The sequence below is a fragment of the Euprymna scolopes genome, chromosome 2 (genome assembly GCF_053919585.1).
Source record: "Euprymna scolopes isolate OS-2025 chromosome 2, ASM5391958v1, whole genome shotgun sequence".
Lineage (NCBI taxonomy): Eukaryota > Metazoa > Mollusca > Cephalopoda > Sepiida > Sepiolidae > Euprymna > Euprymna scolopes.
Window position 1 is genome coordinate 66,003,790 of NC_136483.1, and position 24,501 is coordinate 66,028,290.

The window sequence follows — 24,501 nt, forward strand, 5'->3', positions numbered from 1 at the left end:
CACAATTAGCATTAACAACGCAAATTGGCGACAGTAATATATGTGCAAATGCTATGAATCTAGAATCAAGTTGAACCAATTATTCCAGGTTTATGACACAATAAAAACGCAATTCCATGCTGTCTCAGAAGAGAATCCCCCTCCATACATACACCATTACTGATCTGCAACTTCATACCACAATAATCAGCAACTAATAGGAGTCATTCACCCACTTATTTATTTATTTATTTTTTACATAGGAGTCACCACTCATCAAGGCCCAGAGGCCACTCGAGGATAAGGGTTATAGAGTGTACAGTAGTCAATGGGATAATATTGTAGTAATCGTTAATGGAAATTCGGTAAATTGGATTACTTAAGAGGGCAGTTGATCAAGAATTTGTTTATGTTGGACTTGAAGACAACCAAGTTATAGTCAGCTGGGAAGCAGGCAAATGGAACAGGAATGCAGTTCTAAGAAAGAAGCTTTGTTCATGGAATCTACGTTTTGATTTGGCATGGAGGCACAGATAAATTATTGATAGTGGTTTCAGCTAGACGGGTGTTTATCGTGAAAGATTGGCGAGGGGGGGCCAGAGATTGGAGCTCAGACAAGCCCTTGTTACGGAAATAACGATAAAACAAAGACAGGCTTGCAAGGTCTCTTCTGTGGGAAAGATGTTGCAGATAAGAGAAAAGGGCATTCCTCACTAAGCTACGAAGTCTATTTTGAACTATGTCCAGGAAGGATATGCTGCTTCTAGCAGCTCCTGCCCAGATGTGGCAACAGTACTCCATTCTTGGACGACTTGACTTTTATATAGATAGGGAATTGCATCAGCAATGAGATATCTACTGGAGTTGTAGAAGGATCCCACCATTTTTCCTTCAACCTTGGCAACAGATTTGATGTATGTGTTCTATTTCAGATCAGGAGTAAAGGTGAAGCCCAAAAGCTTGTCAAAACATGGAACCTCTCCAAGACGAGCGCAATCCATTTCAATTGATGCCAGACAGGGGATCAGAGCGTTCAGGATGTAAAGATAGAAGCTTGGTTTTAGGTACATGTTCTTTTTATTTGTCTTATTATTAGTTATCTTTTTTTCTTCATATCATGAGGACTGATTATATATGTACTATGTGCATGAGTAGTAACGAGTACTTTGTTGATTGTATAGTATTGACACTATTATTTCTGTTAAAATAGAGAAAAAAAGAGTTAATTATTAATAAATGCATAATTATTGAAGATTTTAAATTTTATTTGCATATTTTTGAGACAGGAAGTCACTTAAATCTCAAAATCCTTCTTGTCAGTAAAATCCATAAATACATTTTGTGGTTTTATATTTGTAGTTAGAAACACTTAAGCAAATAATTGTTACGAAACTGAAAGAAAATTGAAAATATCAAATCGTTAATTTAGAAAAATTTGTTACCTTCAATGGCAAGTTTTGTCTTTTCTTGATTTTTTCTATGCCATCGTAAAGCTCTTAATTCTTCAAAGGAATATTCTTCACAACCAGCATAAATCTTATCTTTACAGTACATGGACTTTTGGAAGGAGTTAGTTTCAAACAAAGGTTGGAATGGATTGGAATGTTGTGGTTCACGGCCACTTTCTTTATCGGGCTTCCGAATGCTGAATTTCAAAGAAAATGAAAATACCACTTTAAAAAATATTCACAAAATAACAATTGTTCAAAAATTAAAAATGAAATAAAATACATTAAGAGAAAAAATTTTTTTAAATAACCTAATATTTGAAATATAAAAATATATTGTTAAGAGAAATAATTGGTTAAAAAAATTACTGGTAAAAAAAAAAAACTGACCGACTTCACCCCTCATTTTCCTTTCTAGTAGTTAAAAAATGATTCCAAGCTATCTTTATAGTCGAGATCCTATAATTATTTTATTAGTTTAGTCAGGTTTCTTTATACAACTTCCAATTTTAAGATTATATCCTAATTCCTATATCTAAATACTGTTGTTCGGGACGGATACAATATTCTATAAGAGATCTTATTAAAATCTTAATTATATGATTAAAATCAAGTAAGATTAGTGCAGGCAGATATTAGTTATCTACTTTATCAACATGCTCCCTCTTTGTTTTTTGTATTCAGCATGCTACAAGTGTCCTAAACTCTAGGGTGGCCAACCTTAGTCAAGGTAGCCTGCCTGCTTTCCATGCAGTCCATTCTAAATGGATGACAGTCAGGTTACCTGCTGTCATATCAGGCACTTCAGTGAGGTCTTTCTCTGTCTACCATGTTCGATAGTGCTTGGTTTGGTTGTTTTGTTTTATGGCATATCAACCCTTTATAGATTATTATATGGCACATACCCAGCATTTTGTGCTTGTTTTCCGATGAAAAAGAATTCTTGTTATTTTTTGTTGTCAGTAAAAATTCAATCTATTGGTTATCACTCCCCCTCCCCCGCTTCAAATATATATTTTTGAATTGAGAAAATGTATGTAGATATTAAATAGTTTTTTTTATGCAAATAAGAAAAACAAGAGTAACTCTATAGCTATATATATTTACAGATTTAAAAATGACTAAAATTAGTAATTCTATCAGAATCACAAAAATACTAAAATTGCCCCATCACTAAAAATTACCATATAAATTTAAATAGAAATGAATTCAATATCTTGATAAATCAACTCACCTCAAAACTCGACTGTCAATTTCTGGGGTTCTTTTGGGAATCCTAGTAAAGAAAAACAAAAGCAAATTGAACATTAGCTTAAAGATTAAAGTTTTTCAAAATAATGGTAAAATCTCAATTTCAAGTATTCATAAAGCATGGTTTTCAGATTGGAAAAAACATGGTTCAAGAAGAAAAAAAAAAATAATGGGCTTATAAGTTTTATTCAAACACTATCACATTCATGGTGGTTATAACTTCATGCAAACTTTTGTGAAAACTACTGAACCAATTTTGAGAAAATCAGAAGACAAACAGGATAACGGATATTATGTTTCTGAATTTTTTAGAAGAGGATTGACTATTCATATTAAAACCAACACAAAGTCAAGTATCTGCAGAATGTCTTCTTGGTTCCTCCTCTTCTCTTTTCTCTCTCCCAACAATCGAACACAGCATATAATAACAAAACTCTAAAGCACGTCTGACAGCACTGACTTCTGCCAACAGTCTGCCCCCCCTCTTAACAACACAGGCTTTTTATATCGCAAAATCGTTCACCTCTATTTGCATATTCTTCTAACTCACGTGATCACTACTCTATAAATAAGAGTCTTGACCATTTCTTTTCTTTCTTTTTATTTATTTTTGGTGACCGACCCGCACGTGGTCTATCCAGGTAAGTCACGCATTTCTCCACACTCCCCCCTGATCTCATGATCACAAACAGGACATGCGGGCAATTGTCGTTGGCGGGTACTCCTTCGAAGAAGCACTTCCTCATTGCTGTTTTCTTCATTACCACCATCATTACTACCAGTCTGTTCCATTATCCCGTCTCGTGGTTCCATAGGCGGTGTCTCACAATCAGGGCAGGGGGGCAGTATCCGTCTTTGTCGGGTACTTCTCCGAAGAATCGGAGGCGTCATCTCCTCGGTATGCTCCATCATCCCTTCTCGCTGGGTTTCGCAATCACGGGGGGTGGGCAGTATTCGTCTCTGTCGAGTATTTCGATGAGGCATTACTTCCTTGTGTCCATCGCTCTCCTCACTATTGTCATCAGTATGTCCCATCATTCCCTCATCTGGTTCTGTTGGTGGTGTTTCTATGCTCACCTGAAGGGGCAGTAAGTGATCAGGATCATCTCTGAACGGTGTGTGATCCTCCTCATCGTCCTCAGAATCAGAAGAGGTATAACAAGGGCGGATATCTTTTACGTGACGTGGTATGCCACCAATCAACATGGTCTGAGGACTTATGATTTCATCTATTTTTCCCCGGAAAAATTTCGTAGTGCACCCAGCATTTGGGGGTTTTATCCAAACAAGGTCTCCCACCTGATATGGTGTATTGACAACACTCACCACTGATGGTATGGCATCAACTCCTTTCACACGCTGTTCATATTGGTAAATCCCATTGGCTGGTGCAGTTGCTGGTGTTGCATTGTCCTTGGGTGTTATATTATACCAGTACACAGCTTCTGGAATAGAGCACTGCGTCCTGGCTGCAATTCTTTTGATGGTGCGGTGACACCGTTCTGCTATACCATTACCCTCGGGATAATATGCACACCGATAATGCATTTTAATCCCCCATTCGTGCACGAATTTCTGAAATTCTTGACATCGAAATGTGGCGGCATTATCAGTCAGAATTTCAATCGGGGCACCACGTTCAAAAAAGACGGCTCTCAACTGTTGTATAATGCTGGCTGCATCCTGTCGTGTCAACAGGCGCCATATTGTGAAACGCGTCGGGCCACAATCCGTCATGGTCAAAAAATGTTTGCCCCCATAATGTGTTATGTCCATCCCTACTCGCTGCCAGTTGCCCTCCACCTCGAGCTTCCCTTTTTGCCATTGGGATGGTGCCGGATCAATTCTCTGACACTCTTCACACGAACGTATGGCTGCTTTCACTGATGCTTTTGTAGTTGCAGGGCATACTCTTCGGACAAAATATGCAGTCCTCTGAATTCCAGGATGTCCAATCTGCTGGTGTATCATACGGATCTGGTCAGGTGTTAATTGATCCGTTACAGTCGCGCATGTTTGTTGTTGAAGATCGGATCCCTGCCTCATTGCATCGATCCACCTCTTTGGTACTTGAGTCAAGCTATCAGCCAAATTCTGCATCGACGAGACTAACGTAATGTCTACCTGCAAGCTGTATTCGTCAACTAGACGCTTAATTATTGCTAGTCTCCTTCGTACTAGCATTTCACTTGCAGCTCTAGTCTTAACTCGAGCCTTTCCAGTCAAGGTGTCGGTTAACCAATGGTAAACACACAATGAGTCAGTGTGGAGATGCACAACATTAGTCTGCCATTGCAATGCGAGATTAAGACCTTTTAACGTGGCATCAAGTTCTGCCAAATTTATATGTTGGGCATCATTTTTCGGACGAAGCCAGCATGCATCTTCCACAACAACACCTAGTTGCTCCAACACGACACCTGTAGCCAACGAACTTGCGTCAACCCATGCATTTAGTTCGTTTCCAGACACTTGCCACTCACCCCGGGCAGGGTCATTCCTATGCACTCTGGACAACATTTCAGCCATCATTTGTTGGAGAGAATCATCATCCGCAACATCGTCCCATCTTTTTGTTACTGTAGTCACTCGTCTTTTCACCACTCCTGTTGCCGATCGGAGCCATCCACAGACAGGTAGATGTCCTACCAATTTACCACAGATAGAAAACACAGTACGTCTTGTTAATACATTGGGTAACTTTGGAAGTGGGCTCCCTCGTTTCCATCGCAACGTATTGCCCTCCTCCCAGACCTCGAGGCCTAGCACGGGCACTCCATCCTTTAGGCGCTTAGGGTCTTTGCTTATTAACCCAAACGCTTTCAGTTTTATTCGAACTGCATCCGCAGACATTATGTCCTCATTAACATAGATGTCATCTATGTAGGCTGAAGCAGCTTTTGCTGTGGTCTCATCCTGCATCAAAACAGTTTTAATAATGGTTGTCATAATCAAGGGTGCTACGTTTAGGCCAAAACCCAAACGTGTCAAACAATATAGTTTTCCCTTGAGTAGTACTGTCTGAAACGGCCATAATGACTCATGGACACGTATCTGCAGGTAGGCCCTCTTTAGATCCAGAAGTGCTACATTGCTCCCTTTTTGACGCCACTCTCTCAGTTTAGCAGCGCACACATCTGCGTTTCCGGTAAACGCATCAACATGCCGATTCAACTCTCGGTAATCCATTACGGGACGAATTTTTTCTTTGGTAGGTTGTTCAACAGCCATGAGCGGAATTAATCCCTTGGGTGGTCCCAGACGTTCCTGTGGGTATGGTATTAACCAACCGTTGTCAATCCACATCTGAAGTTCTTCTTCATATGCGGCCCTATTCTTGGTAGAAACTGCATACTCTGGAATCGTGTTGCACAGCCGATCTGGTTCCTGGCCCATGGCCCATTTCCACTTTGCAGTCCACACCCTTTCGTTGTCATCAAATGTAGCACAGAAGTCCTTTTCTTCAATCGACATGGCTGCACAGACGTCTTTCCCTTCTCCAAGCCTGATACCTCTAGCTGCTGTGATTGTAACGCCTCCTAGTGCTTGTATTGCATCAATTCCAAGCAACATGTCGTAGCCAAGGGGTTTCTCCTGCATCACCAGAACGTCAACTTTAGCTGTGTCACCCTTCTCAGTGCAGATTGTGACTGTCCCTTCACCACAACATACCCGTGATAAGCCATTGATGGTCATAACGCCAACTGGGTTCCTCCGCCACACCGGACAGCAATGGGCACTAACTATAGACCGGGAACACCCCGTGTCTATAAGTGCTGAACACTGCACATCATCAAGTTTAACGCTAATGACAGGCAATCCTGTGTTTATTGGTTGGCAGGGGGCAAGGGTAGCGATAGTACCTTGCCCCCAACTTCGTTTCCCGAACAGTTGCGAGATATGTGCCCAAACTTATTGCAGCGATAGCATTGCACTGGTCTCTTTGATTGTGGATATACACCTCTCCTATCACTCCGGCACTCTTTAGCAAAATGATTGGCCTCCCCACATTTATAGCACACTGGGGTGGCATGCTTATTACTATCTGGAAGAGAGTCCACATTGCCTCCATGTCGAAAACGAGCTGCTGCTGCAATTGGTTCCTGTTCCTTACAGATGTTTCGAGCTCGGGCCAATAACTCATCAGTTGACAATTCATCGATTCTTGATGATGCCCGCAACAGTTTACTGACCTCCTCGGGTAGGCCTACCAAAAAAGCACAGCTTAATATTTTATCGTTGACCCCACCAAACGGTACAGATAATTTTCGCAGGTCGGCTAGGTACACGTCGACTGTTTCCTTGGGTTGAAGTGTCCGGCTCGTGAACTGTTGCCACGCAACAAATGGATCTGTACCAAACGCTGTATACAGGCTCTGCTTGATTTCATCCCAGTCTGGTTCATCCCCGAGTTGTTGGTAGACTGCATAGGCCCCTCCGGTTAGCCTCAAAGGGATAACTGTGGCTGGTTCTTTAATTTTGCACAGTTTACAGATTTTCTCTGCCTTTTCAATCCATTCAACGACAGCCGGTCCAGTGGTAGATCCGTCGAACTCGGGTATTAAGCGAATGTCGAATCTGTCCATTGTTAGTAACCGCACACCAAGCGCCGAAATAGCTTAAAACCAACACAAAGTCAAGTATCTGCAGAATGTCTTCTTGGTTCCTCCTCTTCTCTTTTCTCTCTCCCAACAATCGAACACAGCATATAATAACAAAACTCTAAAGCACGTCTGACAGCACTGACTTCTGCCAACAGTCTGCCCCCCCTCTTAACAACACAGGCTTTTTATATCGCAAAATCGTTCACCTCTATTTGCATATTCTTCTAACTCACGTGATCACTACTCTATAAATAAGAGTCTTGACCATTTCTTTTCTTTCTTTTTATTTATTTTTGGTGACCGACCCGCACGTGGTCTATCCAGGTAAGTCACGCATTTCTCCACACATATTATTTGGATTCTTTGGCCTACTGTTCTCATTTCTTTCTTTTTTTTCACATTTCAGTCAATGTGACCTCCGACCTTCTCGAAGATCCATGGCATAGTGAATGAAACACTTGGTAAAAATTCAGTTGTAAGTTACACTCTTCCAGAGGTTGAATTTTAATCTTTAGTGTGGCCGATACTCATAATATAATTGTGGATTATTTAGGACTTCTATCTAATCATGGCTGATGGAATGAAAACATGTTACTCTCGTGGATTAAATAAAGAGTTACATTCGAAATTCCATGCAGTTTGTCAGGGTTCGGCAGAAAGATTCCAAAATTTAACATGATACATCCAAAGAAGGTCGGAAGTTATATCAACCGAAACATTGTAAAAATAACCCTCAGAATAAGAACAGTGGTCCAAAGAATCCAAATACGTATAACCAAGATAATGGAGTATCGAAATAATAAAGGAGTTTCTGATTAATATTAGGAGAGCAAAAATATACTTTTAAACGTAAAGGCAAAAGTAAGGTAAAAAAAGGAATTGAAAAAAATGCTTACATTTGTTCACTTGATTCATCGTTTTGGACTTCAAATGGAGCCATTCTGGTGACAGGGAAAGATTTTGTCTGCTTGATCTAATAAGAAATTTTTTTAAATAAAATATATTCTCCAAGTTTCTGTTATGTAATCATTGTTAAACAAAATTTAAATGCAACATGTTCATTGGAAGACTAAAAATCAATTTTGCAAAAGTAATTATAGGATAAGTATTAGAAATTGAATAAATTTTTTGGTACTTATGCAGAATAAGGACCATGATATTGTTGGAATTTTCTAACAGTTTATGAAAAACGCTGGAAGGTGCCAAACAAAAATTTCATGATATTTTTTGTTTACATAAACGCTGGCTAATTTTTCCTAAGGAAAATTATGTTTTAACAAAGATAATTCAATTTGTAAAATGAAAATAATATTCAGAGCTTTTATACTATTGGGATGAAATTTTGGAAATCGTAAAACTGAATTTCACACGAAAACAATGGTATCTACATATTCCTCGTATTTTTAAGATGATGATATCCAAAAATTATGAAAATCGATAAGGTAGAAAATTATTAAAGAAAATAAATAGAATTTGATGAAAACGATCTTAAGACACAGGAGAGTTCAAAAGGGAGGTGATTTTCCATTTCGATTTAAGCAAGATGGCAGCAATTTTCACCTGCTACCATGATTAAACTTGTTTATTTAATAATTCAGTAATATTCAGGTAATTCCGATTGCATAATTTGGAAGCTACCATTGTAATTTATTAGAATTGATAAAAAAAATCAGTTGAAGCCATTATTTTTTATCTGAAAACTCCATTTATCAACTACAAAATCTCGTCCCAATAGTGTAGAAGTGCCTAATATTCTTTTTGCAGTTATGAAGAAAATACAATGAATAATTATTGGACAATTTCTATGAAACTAAGAAAATTCAGATCATAAAAATGAAAAATGATGAGATCCAAAAATTATGAAAAAACAATAAGGTAGAAAATTATTAAAGAAAATAAAAAATAAAATTTGATGAAAACAATCTTAAGACACAGGAGAGTTCAAAAGGGAGGTAAGACAAGTTTCACAAATAAATATTCATTTTTTAAACAAACAACTAATAGTAAACAAAGAAATTTTTGTCAATTTTATTAGAAAACTGATTTTGTTTTCAATGCATAAAATCTTCAATAAAAAAAAAAATTATTTACAATCAATTAATCAAGAGAAAGAGAGGAGAAATAGATAAAAAAAAATCTTATGCAAGACTTACTTTGTTTTTTGTCCATGGTCCTGGGATTTTAGTATTTTCCCTGTTAGCCTCACTCCGTACTGGGATATTCTGGTATTCCATAGCATTTCCCGCAGGTAAGATGGTGCCGCTTGCAGGATCATTTTCATCATTATAAATTTTTAAATGACCATTGGCCCGAGGAGGGGGACAAACTTTGTTGGAAAGTGGAACGCGAACATCGGCTACAAAAAAAGAAAAAGAGAAGTGAAATGGAGAGAGAATGAAAAAGAAAAATTTATTAATTTTCACATATACATATATATATAAAACTAGCAAGATCCATTAACCAGCGTTGCCAGGGAAAGCATCCCTTCCCCATCTCGTAAAAAAATTAAAGTACGGTTGTTGTTGCCCAACCTCCAACCTCCTCATGTTAAGAACGGCTTTCGGAATGGACACCTCCAACCTGCTCATGTCAGGAAGGGGCTTTCAGAATGGTCACCTACAACATCCCCTTGTCAAAAATGGCTTTTAGAATAGACACCCTATTTTGTGAGGGGAGAGAGGGGTCCAAATATCTGCCCCAAATTTAACCTTGATAATTGCTGTCGGGATCCCTACACACAAATACTATGAACAAAAAAAAAAAAAAAAAAAAAAAAAAAATTGGTAGGTGACAGGTCAGATAGAATTAGATTTGTTCTTCGCCCATGTGTACTAATCTGGTGACCAGTGTTTTAAAGTGCATAATACAGGACTTTATATCTCAGAAATTACTTGTATCCGCCAAATATAAATGAGATTTTCTTAATCAGTATAGTTTAAAACTTATAAAAGTCATCATTTTAAAGAAAAGTGCGTAGGTGGAGCTTAGGTAAAAAATTTAAAAAAAAAAAAAAAATCAATTGGTCTATAATCAAACATATAACAAATAAGTGGTTTCGAAGGCAAACTAATTTAGTTTAATGCATATATGCATAAAATATTGGGGTGTCAATTTAATTCTAAGCGGTTAATGCCGAAAACGAAAAATAAACACTGGAACCAGTAAATAATAATGTTACATTTGTTTTTTTTTTGTGTGTGTGTGGGAGGGATATCTGCATGCTATTAAGGTGTGCATGGGTACAGAAAAAATTCAAACAAAAAAAGAAAGGCTCCGTTATATAACAAAGTAAAAGAAAAAAACAAAAAGAATGGTATTATTGTCACTTCGTTAATGAAAAGCAAAAAAAAAAAAAACAATGCTAACCATAAATACTATGTTTTGTATTTCAAGGATTGTTTTTTTTTTGGGGGGGGGTGCATGGTGATAATGTGTGCATATGTAACTGTAAGGGTATGAATGTCTAAATTTCTGATTATGAGCAGTTACTATTTTGTATTTGGCTTAATATTTATAAAATGATTGCCTCGTGTAGCGAGAGATGCCGTATTTGTAAAGGAGTTGAGCGTTCGTTTCTGAAATAAGATGCGTGAGAATTGGCAGAATTTGAGAAGGGAGAACTTATTACTTTTGAATTGAGAAATGGAGAGATAATGTCTATGAGCTTATGATTCAGTTACAAAGGATGCCATGACAGTTATAATATGTATATTTCCTCCCGATGATGACTGGGGGGCAGTAAGAGGATTTTAAATTTGCACAAAACATTGATGTTATTCTTTCTTCCTTTCCATTTGCATAACTCAATCATGTTCTGCAAATCCAAAAGCAAAAGTTTTCCTCTACAAAAGAATCAAACACCTTGAATAAATAAAGATAAAGAACTTTAAGCATAAAAATGTTTATCAAAATGACATTTCACATTAAATAATTTGAAAAGGGTCAATAAGCTATGAAACAAAATCTAATTTACTATTAATTAATACTAATTACTATTATATTAAAACAAAAAATTTAATATTCAAGAAATAAAAAAAATTGATGTTTAAGTTACATTGAAGCAAGAACAAGCAGAAAGTTGTTTCAGTTTTATTAAAATAAATAGAAATTATGTTTAAAGTAGAAATTTATTTTAATTTTGTTCTAGTTTGTTATTGCTTTTAAGAATATTTGATTAGTCTTAGAAATTGATCACTTTACAGGGAGAACATTCAAATAATTTTCAATAAGGACCAATTTTTTCAAGAATTCTAAATAACCATTGAAATTTTCATTCAATTCCATCTGGGGATCACTGGAGGCAATTATCAGTTAAGCCCATAAAATAACAAATGAATTTAAAGAAACGAAAATTCATTTTTTAAATAAATTTCCATTTTGTTTTTAAAAATAAAAGATGCAAGATCAAAGTTCAACCTAATTAAAAAAAAACAAAAAAAAAATGAAAAATCTATGTATCTGTCACAGATTAAAATGTCATATTCCAAAAATTACATAAATTGATCAGATAGATTTTTTTTTTAATAATCATTTTTAACAATTTCTAACAATATTAATGGCAAATCATTGAGATAAGACAGCTTATTTTGATCTCAGTAGTTCGAATTGAGTTGTTTACCTTTATTTATTAAGCATAGCACATCAAGACATCTCACTTCATCATAAAATTTGATTCTCTTAGTTAAAAAAAAAAATACTTGATCAATTTACATCATTTTTGGAACATGACATTTTCGTTCTGTGACAGATTTGTACATTATATAAGATTTTTCTGTATATTTGTTTGTTTTAACGAGGTTGGACTTACACAAAAAAACGTTTAATCAAACAAGGAATATCTTTGTGATTAATCTATTATGAAAAGATTTAAACATCTAAATAATTATTTTATTGATATGTTTTAAAAAAAAACCCACTGTGCTGATAGTTTTAGTTTTTTTTTTTTTTTAATTTATTCAATACCATATTGAAAACGGTTTTACTAAATATGTACTATCAAAATTATTCCCGATCATTGTACAACTGACTGCTCCTGCTGTTTGTCATATAGAAACAATATGTAAAGTTGCTTGAATCAGCAAGATCCGAATCGGATAATTTAGTTGTGCCGGATTTTGATCATACATAAGGGGATTTATTAAAATTGTACGACTAATTATGTACGATTATTTTCTCCTGCTGCTGATTTGCTATTAAAGCAATTTTTACTCGGACCAGCTACTGAGTTTGTCAATGCAAAATATCGTAAAAATCTGTTGTGGTATTATTAAAATAAACAAAATGAATTTACTTACAAATTTCAACCAAGAGGTTATTTTTGGCAAATATACTTTTAGAGTCATAAAAAAAACGTATTTACAAAAAAATTTTTTTTTCTTAATACTTTTTCCAATTCTATGTGCCACTTCTTTCTATTTTTTTCGTTAAAAATCTTTGTAAAAAAAAAAAGTTTCTTTTTTATATTACTTTGTTTTACTAATTATGCACAACTAAAAATTATACAATTTTATGTACGTCTAATTAAATCCTGAGACAATTATTTTGCACATTGTATTGAAAGAAATAATTGTCTCAGTCATTAAGGGTTTAATCAGTCAAAGCAATTTTGTCACAGGTGATTTACTCAATTTGTCAGTGCAAAAACATCTTGTACTACTAAAATAAACAATAAAATGAATTTAATCAAGGTTCGGTCGAGGTTATTTTTGGCAAATATCTTTTTAGCTTTATACTTAGAGATATTTGCAAAAATAAACTCTTAAATATTCTCCATTAAGCCAGAAAGTAAACAAAAATATAAATACAACTATTTATGTGTTGCGAGATATTTCAAATTTTGTTATAAATTTTGTTTCAAAGTTTTGGAATATACTTTGTGTTGAAAAAAAAACATCAAAGTTAAAGAAAAAAGTCACTTGGGTTTATTTAAGATTTAGCTTGAACCTTTTTACTCCAATTTAATTAAAAAAACAAAAAAAAAAAAGAAAATATCAGTAAATAATATAACTTAAAAAAATGTTTGAGAAAATTAAAAAAATGATTTCCTTTGCTTTTTTTAGTCAATGTGCGCCACTTGTTCAACCTGCAAAGGGTGTTTATTCCAAAAGCTGTTCTTAACATGGAAAGGTAAGGGGTGTTTATTCCGAAAGCCATTCTTAACATGGGAAGGTTGGAGGTGATAATTCCAAAAGGCATTTTCTTATTTTCAACCTCGCCATGTTCAGAACGGCTTTTGGATTAAACACCCTTTGTAGGTTGGATAAGCAACACACATTGACTTTTTTCTTTTTTTTTTTTTTTTGGAAAAATGAAACCGAATTGATGCAATGTTATTTAAAAAAAAAAAAAAAAAAAAAAATTTTTAAATAATTTACTTGTCTCCCCACGAGAGCAGACACTAAGGTTTTAAATGTGGGGAAAACATTGGGATTAGAAACATTGCTTCAGTCTTTAGGATTTATTCTACTTTTTAAAAGGATTTTCTAGTGTTACGTTGCTATTGTGTTAGAAAATTCAAACTTTAAAAAAGGTCACTTGTAAAATTTAATTTGAAAAAAAAATTCTCAGCTACAAGTCGTGACTGACTAAATTCATTTTGTTTTTATTCCAATAATAAAGAAAACTTATTTTATTTTATAAAGATTAAAAATTAAAAGAAAGTGGCACACTGGATTTAAAAAAAGTTTTAGTCTTTAAGAATTTGCGAAAAATAATCGCGACTGTGACTAAAGTGTTATTGTTTATTTTAATAACATTTTTTGCGCTGACTGACTTAGATCGCTCGTGTAAGATGAAATATTTAATAAAAATCGTGAGTTTTCTTTAGTAAATATCTTTTTAGGTATGGACTTAAAAATTTATTTACAAAAAATAACCACTCAAAACTGCTGAGTAAATTCGTTTTATTGTTTATTACAAGATTGTTTTACAATATTTTACGCTGATGGACACGGTCGATCGCCTGCATTGAAGTTGCTTTAATCAGCAGCAGTGGCAGTTAGTCATACAATAATCGTGCATCATTTTTAGTCGTACTTATTTGATAAAACTCTATTGAATATGATATTTGTAACTTTTTTTTAAGCCAAAAACTGTAAATGTGACTATATTTAAAATTATTTTTCCTCAGAAACTTTCAAACTAGCAATAATATATCTCCTCAGGAGCAATGCTAGGTGAATACTGCTGATATTATGTAAAAAATATAATTTTATCTGTAAGTTATGTAGTTTTTTAAAAAATAAAAAATAATTATATATGCCTAAAAGCTAAGTTTTTTAGAATCAATAAAGATGTTAACAGTCTTATCAAAAATGTTTTGAACAAGCCGCGCGTGTGTGGTCCCTCTCTGGTGCTGCATGTGAGATGACACCACAAAAAATAGTGAAGAGATGATGAATGTGAAAAGTGTGAAGGGCCAACATTGCCTTCACATTTTCACAAAGTTTTAGAAAAATCTAATGGATGGGAAAAAAGATATGAGGTAAAAAGTCTCATTTTTTACAACTTGGGAGCATTTGTGACACCTTTTCAGCTTCTGGGAATGCCAAATCCCACTGAAAATGGACAAACAGTGCAGTTTCATGCCTTAAGACATGTATATTTGAATTCAGGACCATGGAAAACCACTATATAGACATACATATCAAGTTCTTGAGTAATATGAAAAAAGAGCTCCAAAAAGGCAGGGTTTTTTTTAGCCCTAACGGTCCCAGAGGAATGCGAACCAGAATTTTGCCAGTCACACATACTGAATTTATATTAAGAAGAATGGCCTTCACATTTTGGCCAACTTTCAGGAAAATCTAATGGATGGATTAAACGCTATGGGGCAAAAAGGGGCATTTTTTTACCTCTTGAGCCCCTGAGGACGCCGGATCATAGTGTAAATGGATAACGATGCAGTTTCAGGCCTTAACACATGCATATTTGAGTTGACCACCATGAAAAATCACTATATAATCAGACATATCAAGTTTTTGGTGAGAAATATGAAAAAAAAGAGCCACAAAAAGGGGCGTTTTTAGCACTGAAAGTCCCTAGGAATGCAAACCAGAATTTTGCCAAGGTCACCTATACTGGATTAAGAACAATGGGCTCCACATTTTGGCCAAGTTTCAGAAAAATCTAATCGATGGATCAAAAGTTATGAGGCAAAATGTGTCATTTTTAGCCATTTTTTAAACCTTTTTTGAACCCTTGGAGATGCAATGGGAATTTTTGCCAAAAATTTTATTTTTTACTGAGCACATTTATTTAATGAAATATAATTTGTGGCAAAATTTCAGGAAAAATTAATGGCAATTGCCCTGACTAACGGACGCACACATGGACATCACTAAAAACATAGGTCCCTCTCCGATAAATCGGGGGGGACCAAAATATATTTTTTTATGATAAATAAAACATTTTATTCTAAGCTTTCAAAAATTAAAGTTTTTCTTGTTAAATAAAAATTTAGTTTCATTTTTCTTTTCATGTTGGTTAGATATGGCGTGTGAACTTCGGAGTGGAAGAAAAATCAAGTCATGTCTTATGTGCGGAGGCTAAACTTTTTTCAAACCATTTGTATGGATTAAGGGAAGCATGTTCTACTACAGATAAACTGTTATCTCTGAACACATATACTATACACTCAACAAAGTAACTGAAGCTATGACGGTAACACGTGATATATCTAAACGCTTTGACAAGGTCTAACATAAAGTTCTTTTCATGAAAATTCGTATGGTATCACTGGACGAATATTTAATATAATTAAATCCTTCCTCGCCAAAAGAAAGATCCAGGTTGTCTTTGATAGTTAAACATCCAAACATGGCATTAATGTGGATCTATCTTAGGGGTTAATCTTCAGACCTTTATTGTTCATGATTTTAATAAATGATCTCCCTGATTAAATTGTATCAGAGATGGGTATATTTGCTTATGACACCATGCTCTATTTTCGACATGGTAAAACAGACATGCACATATCCAAGTCAATGGCTGAATCCTTAGAAAATGACATCCAATCTGTAGTTGAATGTGGTCCATAAGTAGATGGTAACATTTAATGCTACTAAGACAAAGCTCCTTTCCTTTGACAATTATAAGAAACCTTTTCAACCACTGTCTCTTTCCCATCATCGCAATGTTGCATACCTGTGCTTGTTTTACAAGTACTTCAATGGAATGTGCTTCAACGATCTTGCTACTCTAGTGCCCCTCAACAAATACCACATCAACCCGACTGTCAGTTATATCCCATCCCTTCACTATGGTGGTCCCCAGATGCTAGAGGATTTTCTACTCCAGTAGCTTCTTCCTTCAAACAGCTGCCTTCTGGTTTTTGACCGTTCTAACATGTAACATAATGTGAACCAGTTGCACAACTAAGGATGCCACCTCTAAATCTGGCCCATAATGCTTCACAATATCCACTTACATCTCGGTTGCAATGTGCATTGTTTGGAAGTGAATAAAAACAATTTTGAAAAACCTAAGTTTGTAGAGGAAACAAAAATTAATTAAAATTTCTTTAGACATTTTCTTTTTTCAAAAGCAGAATAAAGAAAAAGATTAAAGCATTTTATAAATGTTTAAAATTTTCAATAAATAGCTTTGTAAAGCAAAGATAAGTAACTAATGCCTAAAACTTCCCATGAAAAAGGAAATACTAAAAAGAACAAAAGAAAACTAATGTTAAAATAAATTTTAAATTAAAACAAATTTAAATTTTAAAAATTCAAAATAACTAAAACAATTAAAACACTAATTAAAAACTAAATTAAAAGCTAAAACAATTACATAAAAAATTTACAAAATTAAACTAAAACAAATAAAAAATAACCTAAAACAATTAAAAAAAAAAACTAAAACAAAAAAAGACTAAAAATATAAACTAAAACAAACAAAAAAAAACTAATCTGAAACAAAGAAAAACTAATTTAAGAAAAATTTTACGGCCAATACATCTACTTACTTTTTACTAGTCCGACATGTCCGGGTCGAATAGAAGGAATTCTATTTTTCCCTTCAGGTTCTAAACCAGTGAAGGCCACACGTTTTTCTGCATCTCCAGTGGCAAACCCAGACGCGTTATCATCAGTTTGTTTTTGCCACTTCATATTTAATACTGTTCGATTTTGAAATTCTCTGTGGAAATTTAAACAATACAGAAAACATTTTATTTTAAATCAGAAAAATGTCAGATTAAAAATAGAGATAAACAAAGGGTTATGCTTTACAATCAGCCAGTCATGATAAACATATCTTGCTTTTAAATAATTAGGTTTCTGAATTTTTTATACGAGGATTGATTGTTCGTATTTGGAGTCTTCAAACTAATGTTTTCATCTTGAGTGTTATTTTCACATTTCAGTTGATGTAACTTCTGACCTTCTTCGGGAATCTTTCTGTCAAACTCTGAAATCTTTGCAGGATTTCAAATTTCAACAAGATGCATCTAAAGAAGGCCAGAGGTTACATCGACTGAAATGTGAAAATAACACTCATGATGAGAAGAGTCGCTTGAAGAATACAAAACATCTTCTCTCGAGAATTCGTCTTGTTATATATATATTAAGGACAGTTACTGCAGACTTTTTTGGGGGGGGGATTTCCGGGTAGCATTCTTAGTTGCGCAGTTGGTGTTTTTGGAATAAAACTTATGTAAACATTCTCCGATGTCTATCTTCTTCGTTTTACCTGTTGTAAAGACATCATGGACTTTTCTTTCAAGAACAAGTAATCTTATCTTCCACCGGTAAGATTATTTAGTTCATCTCCATATTACTCAAAGAGAAACCTTGTCGCATTACCACATGTTGCACGACGTATATTACACGTCTGTCAGTCAGCTTAGTTCATCTCAATTTGCTTTAAACCACCACCTGCATTTAACTGTGTCAAACTGGAAACGGTCTTAAAAAAAATTTTTTTAAAAACTGTTGCCAACTTAACATAGTCCATAAACTGTCCCAAACTGCTGTAAACCGTCCCAAAATTTACTGCCATTTCTAAAATTATCGGTAAACGAACCCTAAATATATCAACCTCTATGTCCAATCTTTTGGATCAGTTGCCCTCCACACCTTGATTAACAATCCTATTTCAGCGGCCTTTGTGTTCCTTGGTGAACAACTTTCACCTCAATTTTTTTCTACTAATCTCACTTCCTATAACCTTTGTTCTGCTTAACATATTTTAGGAACATGGGGGTTGCCATCTTATCCATTTTGTTTTTGGACTGGCCGGTCTGATTTTAAATTATCACATTGGGTGGGGAGGGTCGTCATTGGAGAGTCTCATATGCACAAGGAAAGTATTTTATGAAAGATGCCACTACTCCTCTCCCCTTGTGTCCCCACCCCCTAAAAAAATTAAATTATAAATGAGACTAAAAATAGACAGATTTGAATCTTTATCACAAAACTACACGAGGTAGTACATAACTCTTGTATTTACAATAATACTATGCAATTGCAATGTATTTCGATTTTATTTTTAATACTAAAAATTATTTTAATAGTATTTTATTAATATTCAAAAAATAATTAAATAGTATTGATTTTGATTTTATTTTTAATATTTTGACAAATTTTTACGGGGCAAAACAAATACAATTTTCAAGGCCTTTTAATTAATTTTTCAAGACATTTTCCATATTTTCAAGGATTTTTCAAGGTAATAATAGAAATAAGGCAAAAGTCAAAATTCAAGGGCTTTTCAAGTCTGTAAGAACCCTAAATTTACATGATTTTTAGAATATGATCGTTCTGTTTCGTAATTGGTACGTACATGCTGATGATTATTTTTGCTTTTTAATACAGGAGAAATTTGGAACAAGAATTGAAAAACACCTAGTATGCATGTATAGAGGAGACAGGAAGTCATTCTTTAATGAAACAAAATCATCCAATTGCCCTGCGCCATTTAGGAATCATTTCTCAGTAAAATTAACATTTTTAGAGAGAACTGTCAAAAGAAGGAAAAGGCAAGACAAGATGAAAAAAGGAAATAAGAAAAACAGGAAAATAAAAAGAAACCAAGTGTGCATATTGGAGAAAGGAGACAGAAAGTCATTCTTTGAGGAATGAAATATCAACTTCCTTACTCATGACATGAATTGTTTGACGTCTTAGCTTTAATAGAGAAATTAGCATTTTCAGTGTTAAGATAGAACCACTATAAGATGGAAAAAGAAAGGCAGACAATAGATTGAGAGGAAGAGAGAAAAAATAGGAAAAGAGAAAAAGGTAAAATCCAACTAAATGGCTAAGAAGAAATAAGGAGGCTTTACTGATTTGGCAGACATCAGTTTCTTCTTAAAAAGAAAGGGGGGGGGACACCAAAAGGCAAAAATTTAAATTCATGAAAAGTTTACATAGAAATACATTTACATAGAAATAGGCTTTTTATGGATATAAAAAAAAAAAAAAAAAAAAAAAAAATGGAATTCCACTAAAACGAAAAAAACTAATATTCCTTGAACATTTACTTTCATAATTAAGTCATAATTTTAATTATGTCTTTTATTCTACACCCCCCTCCACGTTTTCTGAGGTAATGGGAGCTGTTAAATATGTACAATATTCACTAATAAACTAATCATTAAGAATTTTGGAACACAGCTGCTAGGCATAAGGAATCATACTATGAACTATATTTAATTTAGTCTTAGGCAAAGGGGATACATTGTAGTTTTGTTAAATTTTAATCGTATTAGGCATTAATTCATAAATATTCCCTCAATTTCAGTTTCTTTGAAGTATTTTAAAGGGTTTTAAGGTTGGGGGTATAAGATAGCTACAACCTCCCATTTGAAAATCCAAATATTTCAAATTTACATTGAATTTGATCCATGACCAGACACTAATAAAGCAAAATTCTTGGAATTTCAATTTCCTTTTAAAATTCATTTTAATATTCTAAAAAATCAAAATTGGAATAAGGTTTTTAGACACAAAGTTTAATATTATATCTGGATTTTAACTTTCATTTGAGATGCAAAATTGTTCTATTCTGGGGCAATTAATTTCACCAATCCTTGGATGGGTACTTTAGTACACATACAAAAATAGAACTTACTGGTGTCGTCTTTGAAGCATCTCAAAAGGTTCTGCTCTGCATTTGATCCCTTCTCCAAAAATAGCATCAGCTTTTTTAGGATTGCACAAAAGTTCAAGATGACCCGCCCAAGCTTCATAAAAAGCAGCACAACGAGAACCAATCCCATGATCTCTCATGTGTTCAAACATCACCTCTGGAGTGTCATACATGTTAGCCTGAAACAACAAACATAAAAATTAGTCAGGTTCACTGCTTTAGATAACAAAAGACAATAGGATAGGTTTGAATCTCTAGGTTATGTTACTAATGTTACTAGAGATAAGGAGGACCGGGTAACTTAATCAAGACCTTCAAAATAATTAAGATTTTGAATATATTAGCAGGGTTACATGGTGTTGCCAAGGTCTATAAAATAACTAAAAAGTTCAATAGTCTAAAATCTTTATATTAAAACCCCCTCTCTCTCATGAGCTGGGTCTTTCTCCTATTTTTCTATACTTCTCCACAGCCTTCTCTTTAACCTCCATCTAACCCATTCCTCTCTCTCGTCTTAATGTGTTGAAACAAAAAAATAATGTAATTCATTTACTATAAATATCCTTTTTTTTTTTTTTTTTTTAAACATAATGTTGTAATCATTTATCGATCCTTTATTTGTTAGGATTTTTCATTTATTTCAAGTTTTTATTTTTAGTTGTACACTGAAATTGTATTATTTGATTTATTCAGACAGCCGTTCTCATCTGTAGTATTATTTGTACAACATTTCAACCAATGTAACCTGCAACCTCCTTCAAATGTATCTTGTCAAACTCTAGAATGGAACCCACAGGAGGTAGTATGCTCTCGTTGCATCAGTCATGACAGGGCAGAAGTCCTAAATAATCCGCAATTGTATTTTTGGGTCACCCTCACAGTAACCTTTCATCTCCAGGAATGTAACTTTTTCAACTGAATTTCATCAAGTACTCCATATCCCTTGCGGACTACTACTCAGTCACGGCAAATGGAACAAGAGCATGCTAACCTCATAAATCACTTAAACAGTTCAATTCAAAATTCTGTGCAGATTTCAAAGTTTGACAAGATACATCTGAAGAAGGCCAAAGATTACATAGACGGAAACTTTATGCAAATAACACGCAAGATGAGAACAGTAGTTCAAAGAATAAAAAAAATACAAATGAATTTCACAAATGAAAAATCCTATTTAAAAAAAACTGTCATCTTGTGGTAAAAGAAAATCATAATGGAAGCAATAATTATTAGATTAAAAGTGGGCAAAATCTCATTAGCTCTGGATCAAAAAAATGTACAAAACTGATTTTGAAGCGTGTCTGTGAGAGTTCAATTAAGATTCATCTACACAGATGATGAGTAGTGGTTTCTATTTTAAAGATAAGACTGTATTTATGTTCATAGAAACTAGTGCTGGGATAGGTGTATCAGAATTTTTGTAGGAATTTTTGACACCCCTAACACGAAACTGCGAATACAATATAAAAATCTCGTAATTTCTCTGTTAAAAGTGGGTTATTTATTTTCTTTATGGATTATACTTCCAAAATAAACTATTACAGTTATTTTAAAAGTAATAGAAATTTTTTTTTTTTTTTTTAAAAACAGTAATGAATTTTCCGAACTCAATATTTTTCAATTTTTAAACTTTAAAAATCTATCAAAATTTTTCTATTGATTCTATTTTTACGATATTTTCAGGGTCAATGTGAAATTTTATGTTCTTTCCAATAAACCGAATATAATATTTTAGACAAACGTTTTTTTTTTAATTCACGCCCCCCCCCCCAAGTGTCACCCATTTTGAAATGTCTATTAAAAAGTAAATAATTAATTTATGTCGGGGAGTTTTATATATCACAAATTGAAGAGAAAAGGTCAATAAATAATATATTCAAATTTAAAAAAAAAAAAAAAAAATCGCTTTTTTAGAAATTTACCTGTAAAATCCGAAGTTTAAAACCTTATTTTATAAGAACACATTGTTTTTTTTTGTCTTTTTTTTTTTTTTTTTTAATGAAACCTTGGTCCTTGCTCCTTTAATTGAAAAAAAAATTAGGGCTTGAATTACATTTTTCGAGGAGTTATAAGCTTGGAAAGATGGGGTGGAATTATTCACTATTTTCACGAAATTTCTGACACTGCTAGTGCTGGGACAATTAATCAAAATCGAAATCAGAAATCTGAAACATCAGAACATTTCAAGGTATCTGAATTGGCATCGGAAAAATTTGTGTCTAGTTTGTGATTCCAAAAATGATTCTTGTTTTTTTTAAAGCTAAACTTTCCATTACGAATTACTAATATTTTTTTAAACTATCAATGAAATTAAAATTAAATAAAAATATAAATTATCCACCATAAATGAACTTTACATTTGTAAAAATATATGCATATAATGAAGAGTTTTTACAATAAATGAAAATCTATACTCCTATAAATTTGGGGATTTTATGCATTGATAGTCATATTAAAAACCCATTTTTCTATTTATTTAAAAAGAAAATAGAACTTTTTTTTATATATCTTTATGTATGCGTATATATTTGTTTAAAAAATTTGCCTACCAAACTCCTCAGTCAGTTTTTGATCTAAAGACATGAAACTTAATATAAAGGGTATTCTGACCCATGTAAATCTTTATATTTGGGTTTTAGTCAGGGAAAATCAGTGCAAAAGTGTGAAAATTAAAAAAAAAATTTTTACATGGAGGCCACCACTCATCAAGGCCAGAAGCCACTCGGGGATAAGGGTTATTGTGAGTACAGTAATACATATAGTTGATTAATTTAATTCATAATTTATTTATTTTCACCAGCAGCATTTAAAAACTTGAGCAATCTATGGGAGTTATTGTTTATTAAATTTTTATATTAGGTTAACAAAGGTTTTGCGGAATTTTGATTTCAAGTGATGTATTTTCAAATAAGTTTTCATTATAATATTTTGACTTTCAAATAGCGTTTTTTGCTCTATCTAATCGTTTAAATTACAATCGTTTTAAAACAATTATGTCTTCTTTTCAGAACGTTGAATACAAGATAGAAAAATAGCAAATTTGAACAATTTTCTTATTTCAATTCAAGCTAGGCCGAAAAGTTGCTGAAACAGCCTGCAATATCAACAAAACGTTTGGTCCAGGAATCACTACTGAACGCACAGCACAATGGTGGTTTAAGAAATTTCATGGCAGCAATGAGTCTTGAAGATGACGAGCGTAGTGGTCAGCCATTGGATGTTAACAACGATCAATTAAGAGCCTTAGTTGAAGTCAATCCATGCACAACTGTTTGAGAACTTGCTTTTGAATTAGACATAACATATACAACGATTTCTAATCAGTTGAGAGAGATCGGAAAGATTAAAAAAAGAAAAAAAAAAATAGAATTATGAAGTGTCATCTTCCTTTCTTTTATGCAACAAAAACAACCTGTTTCTTGATCGGGTTGTTACTTGCGATGAAAAGTGGGTTCTTTATAACAACTGGCGACACCCAGCCGACGAAGCTCCATGACACTTTCTGAAGCCAGAGTTGCACCAAATGAAGGTCATGCTGACTGCTTGGTGATCTGCAACCAGTCTCCTCCATTACAGTTGTGGCACTATTTCCTTGTGCCACTGTTTCTAACACACTCTGTAGCATGGACGGGTGGTAATTTGTCCATGAGCGTAGAGATACAAAGAAATCCCTTCCCATAATTCCCTTGCTATCTTTCTGTCTCTTTCCTGCACGACCACCATGATGTGAGGACGCATAGTCTGTCTCTCCATAAATGAGGGGGGCCACCCCCTCCCTCAACACTAGTTAGGTTAATCAGCTTTGAAAACCCTATTGTCCAGTTTTAATTGTAAAAATTAATTGTAATATGTATTGTAATATATATTTTGTAAAATAAAATAGTTAGTTATACCTTATGTATATTACAATTGTGTCGCGTGTCGTTTTTCTTGTGTCTGCCATCAATGCCTTCATAAATGTCTGAAGTCGAAAGGCGGCCCTGAGGACAAAGAGATGAAGATTCCCACCAGGGTGAAGAGATCATCTTGAGAAAAGAAAGGAGCCACACCCAGATCCAACATCTCAGGTATGATTTTCTTCTTACTACACAGACCCTAATGACTGGCCCATCTTCATATCTTCATGAGAC

The 24,501-nt window shown here is 33.9% G+C and overlaps 1 protein-coding gene across 1 annotated transcript in view; it reads right to left on the bottom strand.

The window, feature by feature from the left end:
• Window positions 1-24,501, bottom strand: part of LOC145291834 (mitotic checkpoint serine/threonine-protein kinase BUB1-like) — an 85,918-nt gene that overhangs the window by 55,988 nt on the left and 5,429 nt on the right. Inside the window, exons 4-9 of the mRNA XM_080137721.1 lie at window positions 20,354-20,550; window positions 17,247-17,419; window positions 9,436-9,638; window positions 8,179-8,255; window positions 2,662-2,703; window positions 1,422-1,624 (exon numbers count right to left, since the gene is read on the bottom strand). Coding sequence (XP_079993847.1) covers window positions 1,422-1,624; window positions 2,662-2,703; window positions 8,179-8,255; window positions 9,436-9,638; window positions 17,247-17,419; window positions 20,354-20,550 — 895 coding nt within the window. The remainder of the gene's footprint in view (window positions 1-1,421; window positions 1,625-2,661; window positions 2,704-8,178; window positions 8,256-9,435; window positions 9,639-17,246; window positions 17,420-20,353; window positions 20,551-24,501) is intronic.